This window comes from Narcine bancroftii, chromosome 10, assembly GCF_036971445.1.
Source record: "Narcine bancroftii isolate sNarBan1 chromosome 10, sNarBan1.hap1, whole genome shotgun sequence".
Lineage (NCBI taxonomy): Eukaryota > Metazoa > Chordata > Chondrichthyes > Torpediniformes > Narcinidae > Narcine > Narcine bancroftii.
The window spans coordinates 62,749,687-62,772,250 of NC_091478.1; the positions used below are offsets into that span (position 1 = coordinate 62,749,687).

General features: G+C 42.6%; 1 protein-coding gene across 4 annotated transcripts in view; it reads right to left on the reverse strand.

Moving 5' to 3' along the window:
* LOC138744616 (endonuclease/exonuclease/phosphatase family domain-containing protein 1-like) overlaps positions 1–22,564 on the reverse strand; it is a 77,919-nt gene that overhangs the window by 18,003 nt on the left and 37,352 nt on the right. For all 4 annotated transcript variants that reach the window (XM_069901041.1, XM_069901042.1, XM_069901040.1 and 1 more), the window contains exons 3-4: positions 18,101–18,152; positions 2,994–3,104 (exon numbers count right to left, since the gene is read on the reverse strand). In XM_069901041.1, the coding sequence (XP_069757142.1) occupies positions 2,994–3,104; positions 18,101–18,152 (163 nt within the window). The remainder of the gene's footprint in view (positions 1–2,993; positions 3,105–18,100; positions 18,153–22,564) is intronic.

Consider the following 22,564-nt stretch of genomic DNA (forward strand, 5'->3'; position numbering starts at 1 on the left):
AAATATCATGATACTGATCCTGTCATGTAAAGTGTCCTTGACTATACTGCCATACTTTATTTGATAATGCCCCTGTGGAGTGCCTTGTCAATTTTAATACAATCGCTCTATCAAAACACAATGTTTTCCCATCTACTCATGGATAGGTGGTCTTCAGAGAGGAATAGCTGCATCCCACTTGAAAAGGTCACATCCAATCTCAGGAACCTTCCTAAAAACCTCAAAGCCTATTTAGAGCATGTAGGTACCTTACTGGCACCAACTGGCCAGCCAGTCGACCTCTGTAAAGATTTTAACACTGTGGTATTATCATGTCGCCATATGTTTTACTGTATGCACTGATGATGGGATTTTTTTTGTGTTTCTTTTTCTTCATTCTTTCTCTGTTTAATAGAACATATAGAGGGGAGGTAAACCAGATTGCATTGTATTCCTTGATGGTGAAAAAGCTTTTGATAGAGTAGAATGGCCATAGTTATTTGAGATCTTAAAACCATTTAATTTGGGTCGGAAATTATTTCTTGGATTAAAATGAGTTATCAAGCTTCAATGGCTTAGTTATTACTAATAATCAAAAATCTCTTTATTTTAGGCTGTTCAGGGGCACTTGACAGGGTTGCCATCTTAGTCCTTTGCTATTTAATTTGGCCCTGGAGCCTTTAGCTATTGCCCTTCAATACTCCAATGACATTCAAGGTATCAAGAAGGATGAAACGATGCATCGAGGCTTCATTATATGCAGACGATTTATTGGTTTATATTTCTGATCCTAAGAAATCTATTCCTTTTATGTTGTCCTTACTTTCTGAACTCAATAGTTTTTTTTTAGGATATAAATTAAATCTTAATAAGAAAAAACTTTTTCCTATTAATAATCAGGAGTATCTATACCCTTTTAAAGTTGTTAAGAACCAATTTACTTTTTTGAATATTAAAATTACGAGAAATTTTAAGGATCTGTGTAAATCTGTGTAAATATAATTATCTCCCTGATATGAAACAATATGAAACAAACACTCTCCAGATGGTCTCCAATGGTGCGATCATTAATGGAATTAAAATGATAATTTTACCAAAGTTTTTATATACTTTTCAAGCAGTACCTTCTTTCATCCCTAAAATATTTTTGACAAGGTAGACTCTAAAATATCCTCTTACATTTGGAATAATAAAAATCCTAGATTGAGCAAACCTTTATTGCAGAAACAAAAGAAAGACAGAGGACTGGCTCTCCCTAATTTTAGATTTTATTATTGGCCCATTAATATCCAATATATTGCCTTTTGGATGTATTATTCAGAATGTCCTTTATGGGTAGATTTGGAGAGAAATTCAGTTGAGGGTACTCGTTGGCCTTATTGGTGTGAGCTCCTCTTCCCTTTGTGTTATCCAAAATTAAAAGACAAGATCTTAACTCAGTTCTTAAGCATACAATAAGGATTTAATTCCAGTTTCATAAATTTTTTGGGTTTAATGATTTTGTTTTATCTATTAAAATACATCTTCATTTCTTTTTTAAATCATTATTGATTGATCAGATTTTTTCAATATGGAAAAGTAAAGGACTAATAGTCTTTTCAGGCCTATTTACAGGAGACTGCTTAATGTCTTTCAGTCAGTTAGCAGACAAATATGATCTGAGCAAGGCACAATTTTTTAGGTATTTGCAAATTAGGGACTTTCTCCATGCTTTACTTCCAAATTATCCTTCTGCTTACTCATCTAATATGATAGACATCCTTTTGCAGGTGCATCCAGTTCAAAAAGGGTTAATAGCCACAATATATAATTGGTTACTTAACTTGCAACCGATTTCCAATGATAAAATTAAAGGAGCTTGGGAATTTGAATTCCCAGTATTGCTTCTGGACAATTAATGGGATCATATATTTCAACTATTTTGTGCTCCTCATTCCTTGATTCATTTCAAGATGGATTATATTGCGCACATATGTCAAAAGATAGATTGGCCCGTATTTTTCCCAATGTAAACCCTACTTGTGATGGGTGGAAAGTTCAGGTAGCCACTTTAAATCATATGTTCTGGCCATGTTAAAAACTAGATAATTTCAGGAAAGGTGGCTTTGAAACCCTAACAAAGGTTATAGGATTAAAATTGCAACCAAATCTATCAACAGCTATTTTTTGAATCATACCAACGGAAAATTGCCTTTTCAACATTTATTGTCTAGAAAAGCCATATTACTTAAATGGAAGGATCCGATCCCACCAAATCTACTTCAATGGCTCTCTGCTGTCATGTCATGTTTGAGTTTGGAGAAAATTAGGAGTTGGACATTTGATACATCTTTTAAATTTGAAGAAGTTTGGAGATCGTTTATTCAATATTTCCATATATTTTAAGAATCATAATTTTATACTGGATTCTCCCCTAGTTCCTTATGGTAAATTTGGTTTTAACCAGGAAACCCTTTGTTTTCCATCTTTACTCTCAGAATGAACTGCCCAGTCCCTTTTTCTTTTATATTTATATATATATAGATATATCTATATCTATATATATATAGATATCTATATATATCTATATAGATATATAGATAGATATCTATATATCTGTATATAGATATCTATATATAGATATCTATCTATATATATAATTTTTTGGATTAGTTAGAGGGGATTTTGTAATAAAAATGAATTTTTTTCTCTTTTTTTCTTTTGGATTTACAAAAGGAGAATAAATTTATGGTTAACATATTTGTCAGATACTAATATACTGTTTTTCCTATAAACTTGTAAATTCATGAATGTAATGTAAATTTCTTGTACATAAGTTCAATATAACTCAATAAACAGGTTGGAAAAGAAAGAAGAGGGGAGGTGGTGGAGGGAGGGGTCCGCTTGATATACGGTTTGATTGTTAAATATATTAAAATGATAAATAAAATATTACCCCAAAAAAACACAATGTTCTTGCTCACTTAATTAGACGGGACTGATACTTTTGTAAAGAATGTTAGCCTGGGTGGTACCTTTTCCTCTTGTCCTGATGGGCTCTCCAATATGACGTATTTCCAGATGCCCCGGTCTGCTTTCCATTCCTGCAACGAGGTGACAGTGGGCTTCTCAAACTCTAGGCACAGCTGGGGGAAGCAAACACTACAATGGATTAATGAAGGCAACAGTGGATCTACTAGTAAATGAAGAATAAAGAACCAATGGATCTAGAGAAGGTGCAGAGAAGCACAAGGAAAATTATATTCTTATTAAATCAATCACTTCATAAGAACATAAGAAACAGGAGCAGGAGTTGGCCATCTGGCCAGTCGAGCCTGGTCCGTCATTCAATAAAATCATGGTTGATCTGGCTTGGACTCAGCTCCACTTATCCTTAATTTCCCTACATTGAAAAATCCAACTAACAGTGCCTTAAATATATTTAATGAAGCAGTTTCCTGGGGCAGAGAATTCCACAGATTCACTGCTCTCTGGGAGAAATAAATACCTCCTTATTTGTCTTAAATCTACTCCCCTGATATTTGAGGCTATGATTCTGAGTTCTGGTATCATCTACCAGAGGAAACCACCTCCCTGCCTTATCTATTTATCTATTATTTCATTATTTTATAAGATCTCTCCTCATCCTTCTAAACTCTGGTGAGTATATTCCCGTGTGACTCAATTTCTACTCTTAGAGGAACTCCTTCATTGCTGGAATAAGCCTGGTGAACCTGCTCTGCACCTCCTCCAAAGTCAGAATATCCTTTCTCAAGAAAGGAGACCAGAGCTGTACACAGTACTCCTGTGGTGTGCTGTCAGTCGGAAGCAAACACATAAAACCAAGACTATACAACAGGCTTTATTCGACGTAAAACTCCACAGAACCAGCTGTGAGAGTGTGCTGCTGTGAGCTCTGAGAGTAACTTCGAAGGGTCGGTTCAGGCTTATATCGCGGAGGGTGATTGACACCCGACCGGATGAGGCTTGGTCCATTCAGGTCGGCTGACTGACAGCCGGCCAGGTGTTGTCTTGTCTTGCAAACTAACTTTTTGTGATTCATGTAGAAGCAGTCCTAGGTCTCTCAGTATCACAGCATTCTGTAATCTTTTGCCATTTATATAATAGTCATCATCTACCCCTTGACTTGGCCACTTGAGCCTGCACCAACATTCAACAAGATCATGGCTGATCTACCTCCAGCACCATTTTCCAGCCTTATCCCTACACACACTGATGCTTTTAATATCGATAAGTATATTGAACTCTTTTAAATGTAATCAATTATAGAGCCCCATGATTCAGTGGAATGTTGTCAGTGCTGGAGAAATGTACTGATGACGAGAAACTAGGTAAATTGGGGTTGTTTTCTTTGGAACAAAGGAGATTGAGAGAGGATTTAATTAAGGTGTATACATTATGAGAGGTTCAACAGGAGCCTCCCCTTTTCCCAAGTTAGGGATCCACACCCATAGATTGAATTTAGAACAATTAAAGGAGAACCGAGGAAAATTGTCAGTACCAAAGTATGGTGAGGAGGTGCTGAAAATAGGAACCCTTGACACTTTTATAAAGTACAGTAGAACTCCTGGTTTCTGGCACCTATGGGAGATTAGTAGATGCCGATAAGTGTATCTTCCGGTTGCTTCAGACTTACTCTTAAAATGCCTAACTAATACACCTGCAATAAACAGTTTAAAAGACAAAAGGCACAATATTACCCTGTACTTACACTGAACAAACTTCATTTGCATGAATATATCAACCTTAAAACATTTTACTTTATTTTCAGTCACTTTGTTTGCAAACATTTGACCGACTCTGCATCTGCTGGTTACTCACCCTCCACGGAACCACCCGAAAGATAAATGATAACGTTATAGATAATTAACTCCCTGCTTCCAAGTTTACAGATAGAGTCTCTGAATGGGCGACATTTACTAAGTAGGTTCACCCCACTGTGAGCAGCACCAACATGTCCTTCAACTTGGGCAACTCCATTTTATTCAAATACAACTTTACTTGAACTTTATTTAAACAGCTGCTGCGAGCAAAGCATGACCAAAGCACGACCAAAGCAGGACCAAAGCACGACCAAAGCACGACCAAAGCACGACCAAAGCAGGACTAAAGCACGACCAAAGCAGGACCAAAGCACGACCAAAGCACGACCAAAGCACGACCAAAGCATGACCAAAGCAGGACCAAAGCACGACCAAAGCAGGACCAAAGCACGACCAAAGCACGACCAAAGCACGACCAAAGCATGACCAAAGCATGACTAAAGCACGACCAAAGCACTCTGCTGGCTGAATATTTGCTCCCATCTTCACCAAAGGTTTATGTGTTACTTCAGAGAATGTTTACTTTTACAATTTTAAACATATATTTTAACCTATTATTTTATTCTTATTTATTTTAATTTTTTAAAATTCATTTTCCTTGAGTTTTTTTGCCAGCTGCTTCAGCCTGCCGATTGCTTGAATTCGGGATACCAGGGGTTTTACTGTACCAGGATGAAAATGGACCAAGAGCTGGTCGGTGGGATTAACCTCTGTTACCCTGTTTGGTCTGCATGGACATAGTGCCTTCCTCCTGTACTGTTATCACAGTTTTATGGAAGACATATTTTTGGAGCAGTTTAGTGACTCCTTCACATGCAACCTAATTCTAGTGCAATCATTTTTATGTCAGAAACCAAGGCCCACATTTTGCAAACAGCAAGCTCACTGAACAGTGGAGAAATAATTGAATTCAAGGGAGAAATAATTTAATTCAAGACAGAAAACGAAAATCTGTCTGTGCCAGAGCTGGACAGAACACCTGGGGTATTGGCTCAGATTTTGTTCATTCTCCGTGAGCACATCCCCACCTCCGGTACATGTCATACAGCCCTGCATTTCACAGCTTTTACATTCCTTTCCTTATGTTCTCACTTCATCCGTCCTCATTCCCTGCCTTTTACATTTCTTTTCTCGGGTTCTTTTATGTTCTCTTCCTCTCTAACTGTCCCAATTAGTCTTTCTATGGATCGTAGGTCAATCCACAGGACCATAAGGGCAGCAGAGAGGATCACTGAAATCTCCCTCCCCACCCCCATCAACATGATCAACCACGACTGTTTTTGAAGAGGGCGTGCAAAATCATTGAGGTCCCCTTCCACCTGGCATTCAGCATTTTTCTGCTGCTCCTGTCGGGAAAGAGATACAGGAGTATCAGAGCCAGCACCACCAGACTGGGGAACAGCTTCTTCCCATGGGCAGGGAGAACGCTGAATGACCAAAGGAACTGCTTACACTGACCATCTGAGACTCTCATAGTCACAAAACAAAATTTATTTATTTGCATTTATGAATACTTATTGTGCTTGTATATTGTCTGTCTGTTTATGTCTGGTTGTGTGTCTGTGTGTTTTGCACCGAGGACTGGAGAATGCTGTTTCTTCAGGTTGTACTTGTGCAACCTGACAATACACTTGACTTGACAACCAGATGCCAGCATAATTCCCACAGCATATCTGGCCTCATCCTATCAGAGGGTTTCCCTTTGTCCCATCGATTCCTCCACCCCCTCTCTCCAACTGAAACTAGTGTTTTCTTCCATTCCCTGTTCTGAGGAACAGTCTTCAACCTGAAACACCAACTCTATTTCTCTCTCCACAGATGCTGCCCGATCTGCTGACTGTTTCCAGTATTTCGTGCTTTTTAATCACTTGTCATTAATATTCACCTCATCTGACCCCTGCTGAGCTCCTGCACTTGACTTTGAGCCATTGGCCACAGCAGCCAACGGGGCCCAGACTGCCCCGAGTGATTGTCCTGCCAGTACTGCCTGCAGAACTATAAAGGACCATGTGCCCCTTGTTCTGCCTCTTTGGACTCCTTGTGGCACGTAAGTAGCACCTTTCACTCTGGATTGGGGTGAGTCCCGAGATCAGGTAGCAAGAGCCATGTCCGTACCAGTCAAGGGGTGGGGGCATGTAGTATCACCTTGATCCTGACTGTTGAATGTGTATGTTCATGTAATTTCCCCCAGTCTCTGTCGGCTCCTCCCTCATTATCCAAAGTGTATATTTACCCCTTGCGTATCAAGAAATCTCTTGGTGCCTGCCACATTGACCACTGCCAGTGGGATGATATCGCCTCAAACCGTGCATCTTGGGGCCTCAGTTTGGTGGGCAGCAACCTCCTTTGAAGAAGACCGCAGAGCCCACCTCACTGACAAAAGGCAAAGGAGGAAAAACCCAACACCCAACCCCAACCAACCAATTTTCCCCTGCAACCGCTGCAACCATGTCTGCCTGTCCCGCATCGGACTTGTCAGCCACAAACGAGCCTGCAGCTGACGTGGACATTTACCCCCTCCATAAATCTTCGTCCGCGAAGCCAAGCCAAAGAAGAAAAAGAAGAAAATCATGTGTGTATGTGTTTAGAGGATTGCCTGGCATTTTGACCCTGTTGTCCCGTTTGCATCCCCGAAATAAACATCAACTTTGGTCATGTTCTTAACCTATGGGACCCACACAAACCCAAATAATATAATCGGACCTAATTGACTCGTTATGTTCATTGTTTCAGAACTCCTAAGGAAATGGGCCAATTACAATTTTTCTGAAGCAAAATATTTCAGTAACAATTGGGTCCAGAGCAGTGATTCTCAACCTTCCTTTCCCACCCACATCCCACCTTAAACAATCCTTTATTAATCATAGAGCACCGATGGCATAAGGATTACTTAAAGTGGTAGGTGAGTGTAAAGAAAAAGGTTGAGAACCACTGCTCTAACATATAGCAATATAACAATTACAGTATGGAAACAGGCCATCTCGGCCCCTCTAGTCCGTACTGATTTAAGTAATCTCCTCTAGTTCCACTAAACTGCTCCCTGTCCATAACTCTCCAATCCCCTCACATCCGTGCACTTATCCAACCTTTTCTTAAATGACAAAATTGACCTTTTTCTAACCACCTCTTCGAGGTCATTCCACTCAGCCACCACTCTCTGAGTGAAGAAGTTCCCTCTCATGTTATTTCTAAACTTTTGTCCCTAACCCTTAATTTTGACTCCTCGTTTCAATCTCACCAAAGCACTCTGCTGGTTGAATATTTGCCATGTGAATAGACACGTCTATTCACATCTATTTTATCTATCCCCCTCATAATTTTAAATGCCTCTATCAAATCCCCCCTCAACCTTCTACGCTCCAATGAATAAAGACCCAGTCCATTAAATCTTTCTTTGTATTCTAGAGCATGAAATTAAATTTCTTATGCAGAACTTTTCGACATAGAGATAAGATTGCTATCAACTGAGTCAAATTATAAGTGGATTATCCCTTGAAAGTTTTCTTATCTAATTACCAACAAGCAGTGACCCTCAAATTCCTCTCTTGTCCAATCACTGACAGGCACCAAGCTCCTGTTGTCCAATCAGGAACCAGTATAAATTCTTTCAGTGCTTCTTATCCAATCATTGGCTCAGACCATTCATAAAACTCGTGTTATCTAATAATCGATGAGAATCCATCCACGAGATCCCATTTGTCTAATCACACACTTGCACCAATCCTTCAAATCTCTCTTATCCAATCACCAGCTGGCACTGATCCATCAAGTCCTCATCCACTCTCAGGTAGGTACTGATTCACCTTGGCCAAGTGCGTAGTCACTTACCCATGAAAATCTTGTCCAATTACTGTCTAGAATGGACACACCAAACTCCCTTAACCAATCACTGACAGGCGCCGCTGAGCCATCAAATCCAGCTCGGCTAATAACCAGTAGGCAGGGAACCACAAAATAATTTCTTGTCCAAAGAATTCCTCCCTGCCATTAATTACCTGAGGATGAGACTAGTATGTATTTCTCCTTACCTCTCGGGCCCTGTCCCACTCCCACAAATCATGACCATAGACTGAAGGGTGACCTTCTCCAGGACCTTTTTCCAATGATGCTCTGAAATTGGTCAGAAAGGAAAAGCTGTGAGACAGCAGGAGAGGCAAAGAGATGACTTAATCCTGACAATCCCCCATCCTTTTCAAATGGAAATACCTTTCCTCAATTCCATAGATCACTGTCGCATCCAGATTAAGGGTCAGGTGTGTTGTGGGAGGGGGAAAATTTATGGATATTTTACAAATCCCAATAATAAGGTTGGTCTTTTACCAGACAGTTGTGTTAGCTCCACTTACCACTCACAGCACGGTGACCACCAGCACCAATTTGATGTAAATTCCAATGGAAACTTTCATAGAGAGGCAAGAAATGGACAGAGAAACTCGCCCCTTGCCGCAACCTTAACAGGTTCACTAAAGGATGCTTGTGGAATTGACTCACCATTTCCCTCACGCTGTTTAACGAGCAGGCTGCCTATCTCCCGTAGATGGACAGAATATCGGAGATGGGGTAGTCAAGTATGCTCTGCCATTCAGCATTATCGAAGCTGACCAAGCACGTTCAGTCCTATGCTCCAGCCTTCTCCTACAACCCCTGAACTCTCCATATAATTAAAGAGCACTTAAGTCCTTAAAATATAATTCAAATTATGGCTTCCACTGTTTTCTGTGGTGGTGAACACCATTCTCCATGAGAAGCAAGTCCTCCTCAGACTTTATATCCTTGGTCAACATGTTGCTTGGATTGACCCTGCTTCATATCTGTCTAGGCCTGTTTGAATTTTGTATGTTTCAATGAGGTCCCCTCTTGCTCTTCTCGTGAATTAACTCAATCTCCCTTCATAAGTCAATCCTGCCACCTCAGAATCAGTCAGGTGAATTTTCCTTCAACTCCTTCCACAGCAAGAATTCAAAATCACTATTATCATGTATGAATCCACAAAAATGTAATGATACAAAGAAATCCATCAACTTTTTGCCTGCTGTAAAGGCACCACTAGCAAAGCCTGGCCGGCGCCCCAACAATAACGACATTTTTGCTCCACTGCACCAGAATCACCCAGAAAAGGAGGGGAATATCCTCCCTCAGAGTACAATTCAAGAACGGTTTCCTTCCTACTGTTCTCAGACTTCATTGGTCCTCCATTAATGCCCCTGCACTGTTTAACTGTACATTTCCCCATACCCTGCCCTTTGTCTCTGGAACACTACACCCTGCACTTGGTTTTATCATTGCATTACTCTGTACTTGCTGTACTTAAGTATGGATTGACTTGCTTGCAAAACACGCCTTTAACTGTATCCCTGTACACATAACAATAAACAATTCAATTTTAACTGGAAATTCAAAACAGGAACCGCATGAAACTTGCACCCAAAGGCAGGAAGAGACTGGGTCAGCGCCTCCTAGCAACAGTGCATTTGCAGTCCATCTATTCACAAATCCATACTGCTAAAGAATGCACTGCCTGGTCATCCACTCATGTGTTGGTAAATGAACACTGTTGTGCTTTTTTCAGCCACTCCAATGTGCTTTGTCGGAGCATCATATATGGTTTTTAGACTGCAGGCACAATCGAGGAATTTTGCCGCTCCACGGGTCATCTAAGAAGGAACGTGCAGGAATTTGGAGTCAGTTCTTGCCAGGCAATTTATCCTGCAGGACCCCGACAACATTTTGGAAGAAGCCTGCAGTGTAAATTGTACCAGACAAAATTCACTGATGGTCATCCATTCTGGGGGTCGTCCAACCCCCAGAACTGTTGCACTCAGGTCTTCTTTGGCTTGGCTTCGCGGACGAAGATTTATGGAGGGGGTAAAAATTCCACGTCAGCTGCAGGCTCGTTTGTGGCTGACAAGTCCGATGCGGGACAGGCAGACACGATTGCAGCGGTTGCAAGGGAAAATTCGTTGGTTGGGGTTGGGTGTTGGGTTTTTCCTCCTTTGCCTTTTGTCAGTGAGGTGGGCTCTGCGGTCTTCTTCAAAGGAGGTTGCTGCCCGCCAAACTGTGAGGCGCCAAGATGCACGGTTTGAGGCGTTATCAGCCCACTGGCGGTGGTCAATGTGGCAGGCACCAAGAGATTTCTTTAGGCAGTCCTTGTACCTTTTCTTTGGTGCACCTCTGTCACGGTGGCCAGTGGAGAGCTCGCCATATAATACGATCTTGGGAAGGCGATGGTCCTCCATTCTGGAGACGTGACCCATCCAGCGCAGCTGGATCTTCATAAGCGTGGACTCGATGCTGTCGACCTCTGCCATCTCGAGTACTTCGACGTTAGGGGTGTAAGCGCTCCAATGGATGTTGAGGATGGAGCGGAGACAACGCTGGTGGAAGCGTTCTAGGAGCCGTAGGTGGTGCCGGTAGAGGACCCATGATTCGGAGCCGAACAGGAGTGTGGGTATGACAACGGCTCTGTATACGCTTATCTTTGTGAGGTTTTTCAGTTGGTTGTTTTTCCAGACTCTTTTGTGTAGTCTTCCAAAGGCGCTATTTGCCTTGGCGAGTCTGTTGTCTATCTCATTGTCGATCCTTGCATCTGATGAAATGGTGCAGCCGAGATAGGTAAACTGGTTGACCGTTTTGAGTTTTGTGTGCCCGATGGAGATGTGGGGGGGCTGGTAGTCATGGTGGGGAGCTGGCTGATGGAGGACCTCAGTTTTCTTCAGGCTGACTTCCAGGCCAAACATTTTGGCAGTTTCCGCAAAGCAGGAAATATAGTATTTGGCAAATACTAGAGCGCATCGGATGTCCCCCAAAGTTCCTCAACATGATTATCCAACTGCACGAAAACCAACAAGGTCGGGTCAGATACAGCAATGAGCTCTCTGAACCCTTCTCCATTAACAATGGCGTGAAGCAAGGCTGTGTTCTGGCACCAACCCTCTTTTCAATCTTCTTCAGCATGATGCTGAACCAAGCCATGAAAGACCCCAACAATGAAGACGCTGTTTACATCCGGTACCGCACGGATGGCAGTCTCTTCAATCTGAGGCGCCTGCAAGCTCACACCAAGACACAAGAGAAACTTGTCCGTGAACTACTCTTTGCAGATGATGCCGCTTTAGTTGCCCATTCAGAGCCAGCTCTTCAGCGCTTGCACTCAGGTACTTGCAGTCTAAAAAGGCGCCCCGTGTGAACGACCACACGGGGAGTAGTTATGTTAATTTTTTCAATGATTTTTCCTGACTTTGCTGTCTAAAAAACATTATAGTGGCCGAGCTTCAGGTCACCTGCAGGCTTCCCAAAATAGAAACTATTTCCCCCCCAAATCCTAGCCAAACCACTGACCATTGGCCACTGCTGGACAAGTGTGGTGGCAGGGTCAGGACCAGAACAAGTCTTAGCAAGGGTCATTAGGGTGGCACTATCTGACCTTTGAAAACTGGGGGGAGGGGGGTGGTTGGTGTGCTGCCGACCTGCTTACCAAGAACCTCCTCTATGTAGAGGTGCTGCTGCCCCCCCCCACCCCTGATGTAGCATACAAACACGCTGTTTATATTGCGTGGACTAGTGATGCTTGATGCTAGATGCAAGGGAAGTTAGGTTGCGGGTCACAATACCTCATTTGGAGTGGCTGTGAATGCCACCCCTTGGATGTCAGGTGAAGCAAATGGCTGTGGTTCTGCAGATCGGTTTTGACTCAGTGGATAGAGAATTCCTTGTTCAGAGGGCCAGAGATGAAACCATCCCACACAACGTTTTGATGGAGGATGAGCAGTCCCCACGGAAAGCAAAGAGGGGAAGGGAGATGATGGGATCCCCAATGTGAAGGATAATATGTTGGAAGCAGAGGCTGGTGGGTTGATAGTTGAGAATAAGAGGAATCCTGTTCTTGTGGAATCCTGGTGTGGAGAAGGCCAGGCCAGATGTGCAGGAAATAGAGGAGATGCGGGTAAGGGCTTGTGATAGTACAGATCTATCGCCAATATACATAGTGTATATAGTTACTGTATCTAGACTGTGCTTACAGCGATTGGCTGAGAGCTAAGCCATACCTATTGTCTGGGCCTTAAAGGGTTGTGTCCCTAGCCAGGTTGGATCATTCCGGACTGGTCGGCCACCTGTGAAGAGCTCCTGTCTTTTGCTAATAAAAGCCTTGGTTTGGATCAACAAGTCTTTGATTCTTTCGACGAGCTCTTTGTGTCCCTAGCCAGGTTGGATCATTCCGGACTGGTCGGCCACCGGTGAAGAGCTCCTGTCTTTTGCTAATAAAAGCCTTGGTTTGGATCAACAAGTCTTTGATTCTTTCGATGAGCTCTACAGGGCTGAGTTAATGGCAGGAGAGGGGAAGCCAAGTTTTCTGAAGATACAGGCCTATATTTATCATTTTAGTGCATATGGGGAATAAAGATAGGAGATTTTTTTTTCTCTCTGTTAGATAGAATAGTACATAAGTTTTCCACAGATGGGAATGTGTGCTTCAACCAATGCTGAGGCAAAAGACTGAGACCTCTCTTGTTCTCCCCTGTTGTGAAATCATGCCATGTTAAGCCTTGGACACCAGGAATTAACATAGAAATCAAAGGAAACCAATAAACATCTTTGACAGATGGCAGTAAACACTGTGCTGGTGCTTCAAAGGTATGATAACTATTCTGCACCAGAACTTAGCACTAGATGGAGTTTCAGAGTGTGCCACTAATGCTGGAAATCCAAATAATTACAAGGAGAGCACTTTCAGGGGCAGGGGTGAATTATTTGAATTCTTGCCTGAGATTTTCACAAAGAAGTCGCTTTGGGTTAAATATGGATTGCAGATCATAAGCCACTGATGTCAGAGTTCAAAGGAGAATTTGTTCTGCCAAGAGGTCGGGGTGGAAGGAATGTGAAATGAAAGCGACAGGTGATGTTGTCAGTGAGTTAGTTTGTGTAAAACACACCAGGGTGAAGCACAAAATGCAGAGAGGTCCCTAACTCCCTCAAACCCATTCCTTTTAAACCTTGACATGTTTTTTTGAAATTTTAATTTTAACAGCCCATGATACCCCTGTAGACAAATTACATCGAATTAACCACCCAACCCCATATGCTTTGGAGGCTGGGAGGAAACTGTAGCACTCAGAGAAAACTCACACAGATCATGGAATGTAGAAATCCTGTGATGCGCTGTAGTGCGAACAAAGTAAGCACAAACTACGAAGGCTGCACTACAGGTTTTAATCAGCTTAAAACGTGCACACAAAGTTCAGTGTCCCTTCTGGCTCCATGTGGCCTTCTCCTGCAGCATGAGCCTTTATATGGGGTCAATGATTGGCAGGGAGTAGGTGGAGCCAGTCTCACAGGTGACCTCCCTGAAGGTACAGTGGGTTGTCCCCTGCAGTAGGCAGCGCAGGAGTGCGGACAGGCGCAGGCGACCACCGACGTTCAGTGGTTGTATCATCACAGACAGCGCTAGATTCGAACCCAGGCCGCTGGCACTGTATTAGGATTGCACTAACTGCTACGTTAACTGTTCTTAGCCAATTCTGTTTCCCATGCTCACCAATGCCTAAATAAAGCAAGATCATTCATTGTGTCTTGCTTTTCAGGGTTGTTTAACCACAGGCTCCAGTGTCCCTGAATGATCCAGAAATACTCGGTTGGAAAATGATATGCACAAGACTGAAAAAAAGTGCTATGAAATTGGAAAGTCTCATTCTGGCAGAGTGAGGCAAGTGTCTCAGTACCAGTCCAACATTTTTGTGCAAGATTTCCTTGTTCCCAAATGCTGCTTATTCACTGTTTAACTCCCCCTAATGACACCAACAGAAATGCAATGATACATCACTCGGCCAACAGGTGGCCTAGAGACACGGCACCTGGCCTAATGACATCCGACCACCAGGTGGGCCTAGAGGGCCCATGGTATAAAGCCAAGGCCCGGGCCGTGTGCTCCCTCTCTCTCTCTATCTCTCTCTCCACAGGATCACTGCTGCAAGCAGCTAGCAGCCAACTAGATCTTTATGTGAGTGGAATAAAGCTGTGTTGCTCCAAACAGTATTGCATGTGTGTTTACCTTTGGTGCAGCCTGCCACAGTGTGGTGGTACACCACTGGCCTACTGTAGGGGGCAACCTCTGTACCTGCAGGAGTGTATGGGGACAGGACAACACCTGGCTGGCTGTCAATCAGTCGGCCTGAATGGATTAAGCCCCACCCAGTTGGGTGTCAATCACCCTCTGGGATATAAGCCTGCGCCGGCCTCCCGAGGCTTCACTCAGAGTTGCTGCAGCCACAGACAGTCTGGCTCTGTGGAAGTCTTTGTGGATTAAAGCCTGTTGTTCAGTTTTTATCTTTGTCTGTGTCTGATTCTGGCTAACAGTGCACCACACACAGCACCAAATTTCCCATCACAGCCTCTGTTCCCTCACAGAAGAATCAGCCTTCTCAGGCTGAGGTCTTAAAAGTAATGATATTATAAGGGCAAACCATACTGAACGAATCAGACTGCTGCACAGCCCATCTGCTCTCAGCTTTTGTGCTGGATGTTCAGACTGAAGACTGAGCACTCACGCTGAGATGGAACTGAAGTTTCACAATGAGAGCCCTGAGGGACCTGGATTGCTCAACTACATTATCTGAAATGATCTTTACTCCCTCCTTCAGATCCCACTCCCCTTCTTCAGACCCAACCTGCAGGCCATCTCAGTCTGGGAGCCTGTTATTTGCCGCCAGGCCACTGCTCACAATCTGTAGTCATGGTCTGAGTCTAACTCTCATCAAAGTTTTTTTCCTCGAACTGTTTGAGCCTGACGAATTGTGTAAAGAACTAGAATAATTGGGACATATCTAAATGAGTTCACAACCTTTCTTTGAAAAAGGTCTCAGGCCTGAAACGTCAGTGATATATCTTTACCTCCTAGGGACGTTGCAAGACCAGTTGAGTTCCTCCAGCATTTCTGTGTTTTTATCACAACCTCAACTACCTGTTGATGGCTTAACTAATCTCATTATTTGTATAATACCCATTCAACTGAACAATGCCAAGGTGCTCACGGCAGATGTAGGAAATGCCTGCAGCATGAGATAGCTGTGAATCACTACTGAAGGGTATCTGGCAAAGAAAATGTCGAAGAGGCAGCCTCAGACTTTGTTCGGGTGTCACGTGGTTAGAGATATGAGCCAGACTCAAGCAAGCAAATAAATGGTGTGTGGTTTAAAATAAACTGGGTTGGAAGTTATTCCCTAGGTCTGAACCAGGAAAGGAGGAGTTCTGCAACCCGAACACAGGTTCCAGGAATTAAGGTTTTGAAACCAAACATATTTACTTTGAGAACCTGCTGCTCATTCAGTGACAAGGTTACCTCCTGGTGTGATGTCCAGAGTTTAATCTAGAGCTGAATGTTACAGCAAATCAAAGTGTTGTGCAAAAGGTGAACATTATTGTGCTACACCTTGCTCCACACATCTCTGAAGCCAGAGCATTTGGAGTAAGATCATCAGAAGTAAAAAAAAAAGGAGATCCAGCCCATGTGAACCTGTTCTGTAATTCTCTACTCATCCTTTGGACAATTCCCCTCTATTGTCCCTCTCTTCTTTTTTTAAATAATTTTTTTAAATTTTTCACACTGTGAACCATATCAACCAAAATATATACAAACGTTTCTCATTAAATATACACAGTGGCATTTTCTCCCATTTTTTCCCCCCTACCTTCCCTTCCCCCTTCCCACCCCCCCCTCCAAAACCAATAAATATTCAACATATTTAATTCAATAAAACCATTAAACAATGTCATCACACAGTGAAAATAAACAAGAAAAATGTGTCATCTACTTTTACACAGTGGATCAAGTCGTTTTGTCTTCTTATCATTTTAGGGGGTGGAGGTCTGAGGCAAGCCCTCTCTGTTGTGTTCCATGAATAGTTCCCAAATTTGTTCAAATAATGTGACTTTATTTTTTAAATTATATGTTAGTTTTTCCAGTGGAATACATATATTAATTACCATGTATGTCCATCTCTTCTTAAGATTACTTCCACTCACCCATTTCCCCATAACCTCCAAATTATCTCACCCCTCCTGTGCTTGTGCTGCACAGTGGATTGCTTCTCCATAACCCCTCCCCCAACCACTTGCTTTAACACCTTAATCTTCTGTAACAGCACCATTTTGCTGCAGTCACCCAGTATCTCCTGATTCTGTTAATGTCCTGATCCATCTCTGTTTAAAATGAATTCAAAGTTTGAGCCTTTGCAGCCTTCATGGATGGGTAATTCCAAAGATTCAAAATGCACCTTTCTTAAGACATTTCTCTTCTCTTGACCTATTTGTAACCCTTCGTTCTAGTCTCTTGGGTGGAGGAAATACTTGCCTGGGTGCATCCTATTGAGCCCTATAGCAGTGTTTCTATTGCATCTCCTAACATTCTTCTAAGATTTAGAAAACACCAACCTTTTCCATTTCTCCTCAACAGTAAATCTGTGGGGCCAATCCAGTGAACCCTTGTTCCATGGTCTCTATGGCAGTATGCTCCTTTTCTTTTTGTAAATGAGACCAAAAGTGTACACAATAGTTTCACCAAGGCTCTATGTATAATTGCAATAAGGCAGTTTTATCCCTGGACTCAATTCCTCTTGCAATGATGGCCCACCTACCCTTTGCCTTGCTAATTATCCACTGGGCCTGCACGTTGGTTTACTCTTGTTTTGTATATAAAAACACCCAGGTCTCTGAATTTTCCAGTTTCCAACCACTTTAACAAAATACTCAGCAATTTTGTTTTGTACTCCAAAGTAGATTACCCCAATTTCACATGCCCATGGCCTTGTGGACAGCTTTCCTGTATGGCATGTCATCTAAAGCCTTTTGAAAAGCTAAATACACCACATCCAGTAGCTTCCCCTTATTTATCCTACTGTTCACATCCTCAAAGAACTCCCAAAGATTACCGTAGTCATAAATGATTTTCCTTTAGACTCTGTTCAAGCCTGTGATTCTTTTACACTGCTCATTTTGTTATTATATCTTTTATTATACATTCCAGCGCATTCTCTGGACCAATAGGATAGCAATTTTATTGTTTTTCCCTCCTTTCGTAAATAGATAAGTTTTAAAATTCCATTACTTGATGCTAGTCTGTTTGAGACGGCCACAAACTTAGAGATAAAGCCCCCAGTGACAGGCTTCTTAGAATTTATGTTGAGCAAGATTTTCCTTTCAAATGAGTATGCTTTTGGGATATTCCCAAATGTATGACTTTTTGCATGCTTACAAAGAATCATTCCACGTGTAAAACTGCATACAATTGCACACAAGTGAGCAATTACCTGATCTAAAGCATCTTCATTCAGCACCTCCTGAATGGCCAAAAGCTTGATCCTGCAATGGACATAACTTGACATTAGTCACACCAACACGGAACCAATAAGCCTTCAGCAAGTAAATGTTCATGGTATGGCAAAGAATAGAATACAGGTCCAGGCTATTTGGTCCATTCTAGTACTCCTTAAATCTCCTACTGGCCAATTTCATGTGATTAGCAGACTGCACTCAGAGTATTTTGAGCAATTTTAGGCTCTTTATCCAAGGATGTGAAGATCTCTGGAATGAAAGAGTTTCCAAATGAAAAGCATCTGGGATTATCCTCGCTTGAGTTTACAACAGTGGTTTTCAAATTTTTTCTTTCCACTCACTTATCACCTTAAGGAATCCCTATGCCATTGGTGCTCTGTGATTAGTAAGGGATTGCTCGTCTTGTGCACAGTTTCAGAACTCCAAAGGAAATGGGCCGATGACAATTTTTCTCAAGCAAAATATTTCAGTAACAATTGGGTCTAGAGCAGTGGTGTTCAACCTTCCCTTTCCCCCCACATAGGCAATCCCTTACTAATCACTGAGCACCGACAGCATAGGGATTACTTAAGGTGATACGCGAGTGGAAAGAAAAAGTTTGAAAACCACTGGTTGAGTAGAATGAGGAGGGATCTTGAAACCTATTGAATACTAAAAGGCCTGGATAGGGTGGACAGGATGTTTAGTGTGGAGGGAGAGTGTGAGAGCAGAGGGCACAGCCTCAGAGTAAAAAAAAATCCCTTTAGAAGAGAGATGAGAAGGAATTTCTTTATCCAGAGGGTGGTGAATTTATGGAATTCATTGCATCAGATAGCTGCGGAGGTCAAGTTATGGGGTGTAATTAAGACAGAGGTAGGCAAGTTCTTGCCTCGAAAGGGAATCAAGGGTTACAGGGAGAATAGAGTTAGAAAGGTTAGTTAATCAGCCACAATGATTTAATGGGGCAACTGGACTAATTCTGCTGCTATATCTTATGGTCTAAATCACACATGTCAAACTCTGGCCCACGGGCCAAATTTGGCCTGCGATATAATTATATTTGGCCAGCAAGATCATTTCAAAAATGTATTAGAGGTGGCCTGCTGGCCGCCACGCCAGTATAGCGCATGCACAGTACTACAACAAATCCCAGAATGCATTGGCGTCAGCCTGCTAATCGCCCCCACCTCCTCTGTTTACGTTGCAGGGTCTCACCATGGTCTCTGGTTTTGGGGCCTGGCCAGTGTCAGGGGAAGCCAAGGCCGCTTCCCAGCCCCCGGAACCAGAAGCCTCGGGCCTGACCTCGCCAAGACCGTTGCCCACTCCCCCTCCCTGCCGCAGGCCGACCCACGACTCACGGTGACAGGGCCGCTGATCCCCCGAGATGCCGCCCTGCAGCAAGAGCCGATTCCCCCGCACTGTCGTTGTCCAACCCGATCGCCCGCAAACCCCCGCCCTCCCGCACACAGGCCTGAGTAAGTATTATGAACTTTAATCTCAGGATAAAACAATCTTCCAATAGTTTCATGTGACAGTGATAAATATATTCCTGGTTAAAAATGGTCCTGCACCTGGATACAAGCTCATTAGGCATAAAACTTGAAAAGTGTGTCAATCAAAGGATATCTGTACCAATGGAAAAAGGGCATGGCAAATAACCCTGCTAGAGTTCATGCCCACAATCAGTCACCCATTTGATTGTTTCAGGAATCATGTTATTCTCCCACATTCTCAATAGCCCTCAGATTTTACTATTCGGCAGCACACTAGCAACATTTGACAAATCCTCTATAGAGAAATATTATTTATTGAATATTTTATTTCTCATTTGTTAATGTTTCTGGAAAGAGTTTATCCAAAACTATTATTAAACATTTATTTTAATAAGAAAAAGTTTAACATTACATATGTTGAAAGAAGAGAAAACATGCAGATGTTGTTGAAAATTTTCAATAAATATTTAGTTCGGCCCTCGACTTAGTCCAAGTTTTTAATTTTGGCCCTCCGTGAATTTGAGTTTGACACCCCTGGTCTAAATCCTTTTCTATTATTTTTTCTCTTTTATGATTATTTACTTTCTTTCAAAAGATTTTGATTCTATTCTGTCCTAACAGGCTTTCTAACCAGTTTTCCTTCAGAACATGTTTAATAGATAACTACATCTAGGACAATGTTTGCAATGAAACAAAATCTCATATACCAAGGGAGAAATCGTTAACCATTGAAGAACAGAAAGGAAAAGGATTTGATATCAGGTCAGGAGTCAATTGCTCTGGAAAAGAGAGAACATGCATTGGGCCACAAGCAGTGGTCACAGTTTTAAATCAATTATACAGGGAACAAGCAGTTTGCTTGTTATTCTTTTGGTCTTTCATGTCAGAAGCAGAACTCCAATGCCCTTTGGCCAGGCAGATTGTAGAAATGCTACATTCATCCCCTTTGATTTTATATTTGAACAGAATGCATAGAAAGAAAAATAATTTTCTTTGCACAATAACCAATAACTCACAATGGAAGCCCAATGGTTAAGCATTGGAATCAATTATTCAGCTGCTGTACTGAAGAAGGTAAAATTGTGGATAGGACTGTTCAGAGAAGTTTAAATGTCAGTAAGGATAGACTGAAAACATGGGTTGGTTATCTTGGTGTTGGGTCCTGTGCTTGTGGGGTGGGAAGTAGAGAAGAGACCACACTGAGGTCAGAGAGACAATAGAACTTGGATTGGGTGTGTGGCTCTCTGACAGACTTGCACAGAAAGCCAAACCAATCGATTAGCCCACTATTCACAGCATCATTCCCTGCAGACTTGTTATTCTTTGGAAAGAACACAGAATATGGGGAAATAATTCTGTGGGAATTCTGGTGGGCAGTGGACCCAAGGAGCAGGTAAATAGAGCTTTCAGGAGGAATTATCTTCATTTGTACACATCTTCAATGAACTTTTGTCCAACTTTGTGCTGCCAAAGCCACAAAACTGGATGTGAAAGCAGGTTATCAGAGGAATACAAAGAGGCTTTGATGGATTAGACAGGTTGAGTGTTTGCAGTTTTGCAAATGTCACTGGAAAAGGAGGAGCGAAGGACTCGGGAGAACAGTGAGTGTCAGGACCAGACTTTGGATAAATGCATTGAAAAAGGGAACAGAGGACAATTTAAGTGTTAAACAGAATGGTGATTGGTAAGACTGAGTACCTCAGACAAGGGGCAGTGATGAGTAAAAGGAGGGGAAGCTCAAGCGGACCGGCCAGTGTGTGAGTGGTGCAGTAGAGGAGCGGACCTTGAGGCTCTGGCTCATGAGGCTTCAGCAGGAAGAAGCTGAGGTCATTCTTCTTTTAGGTAAGGTAAGGGCAGGTAGGATCTTTGCATTTAAACAAAGAATAGTTAATGGAGACAGCAGCTAGGCCAGGGTCAGATACATGTCTGACTGAGTCCACAGCATTCTCAGGCGAGAGGGTGAGCAGCCAGAAGTGATGGCCCACCTGAGGATCAATGACATAGAAAGGAGTAGGATGACGTCCTAAAGAGGGAGCTAGGAAAGAAGTTGAAAAGCAGAATCTCGGGGTTGCGCCACACACCAGAAAGGGTAGGAATAGGAAGGTGTGGTAGTTGAATGCGTGGCTGAAGATTTGTGAATCATTGGGATCTCTTCTGGGGAATATCTGACCTGTGCAAAAAGGACGGGCTGCATCTGAACTGGAAAGGGACCAATATCTTGGCCAGCAGGTTTGCAAGAATTGTTGGGGAAGGTTTAAACGGGAACTAGAATGTGAGTGCAGAGAATAGGGCAGAAGGCCAAAAATATGGCGCAATGTGTTCTGAGTTTGTGAGGAATGTCAGGCAGGAGAGGAAACAAATGTAGCCAGCTAGAGGGTTTGAGTTGTGTCCATTTCAATGCTAGGAGTATTAGGAATAAGAGAAATTAACACAGAGCACGAATCAGTACTTAGAACTACAATGTTGTGGCCATTACAGAGACATGGCTGGCGGAAGAGCAGGGTAGGCTGATGCAAGTACTGGGGTTTAGGTGTTTTATAAGGAATAGAACAGGAGGTAAGAGAGGTGGGGAGTATCACAGCTATAGAAAGGGAGGACCCTGCAGAAGGAGTGTCTACTGAGTCAGAGTGGATGGGAGTCTGAAATAGGAAGGGAGCTATCACTGTACTGGGAGTAGTCTATTGGCCTTCAAGTAGCCCTTGGGACACCAAGGAGCAGATCAGCAGGCAGATTTTGGAATGGTGCAGGAAATTCAAGGTTGTTGATACGGGAGACTTCAACTCCCCTGATATTGAATGGTGCTTCCTGACTTCAAGGGGGAGAGATGGGGCTGAATTTGTCAGGTGTGTTCAAGAAGGATTCCTGACACTGCTCCTGAGAGGAGAGACCATACTGGATCTACTGGGTAATGAACCTGGTCAGGTGGCAGACCTCTTGATGGGGGAGCATTTCACTGAGAGTGACCAC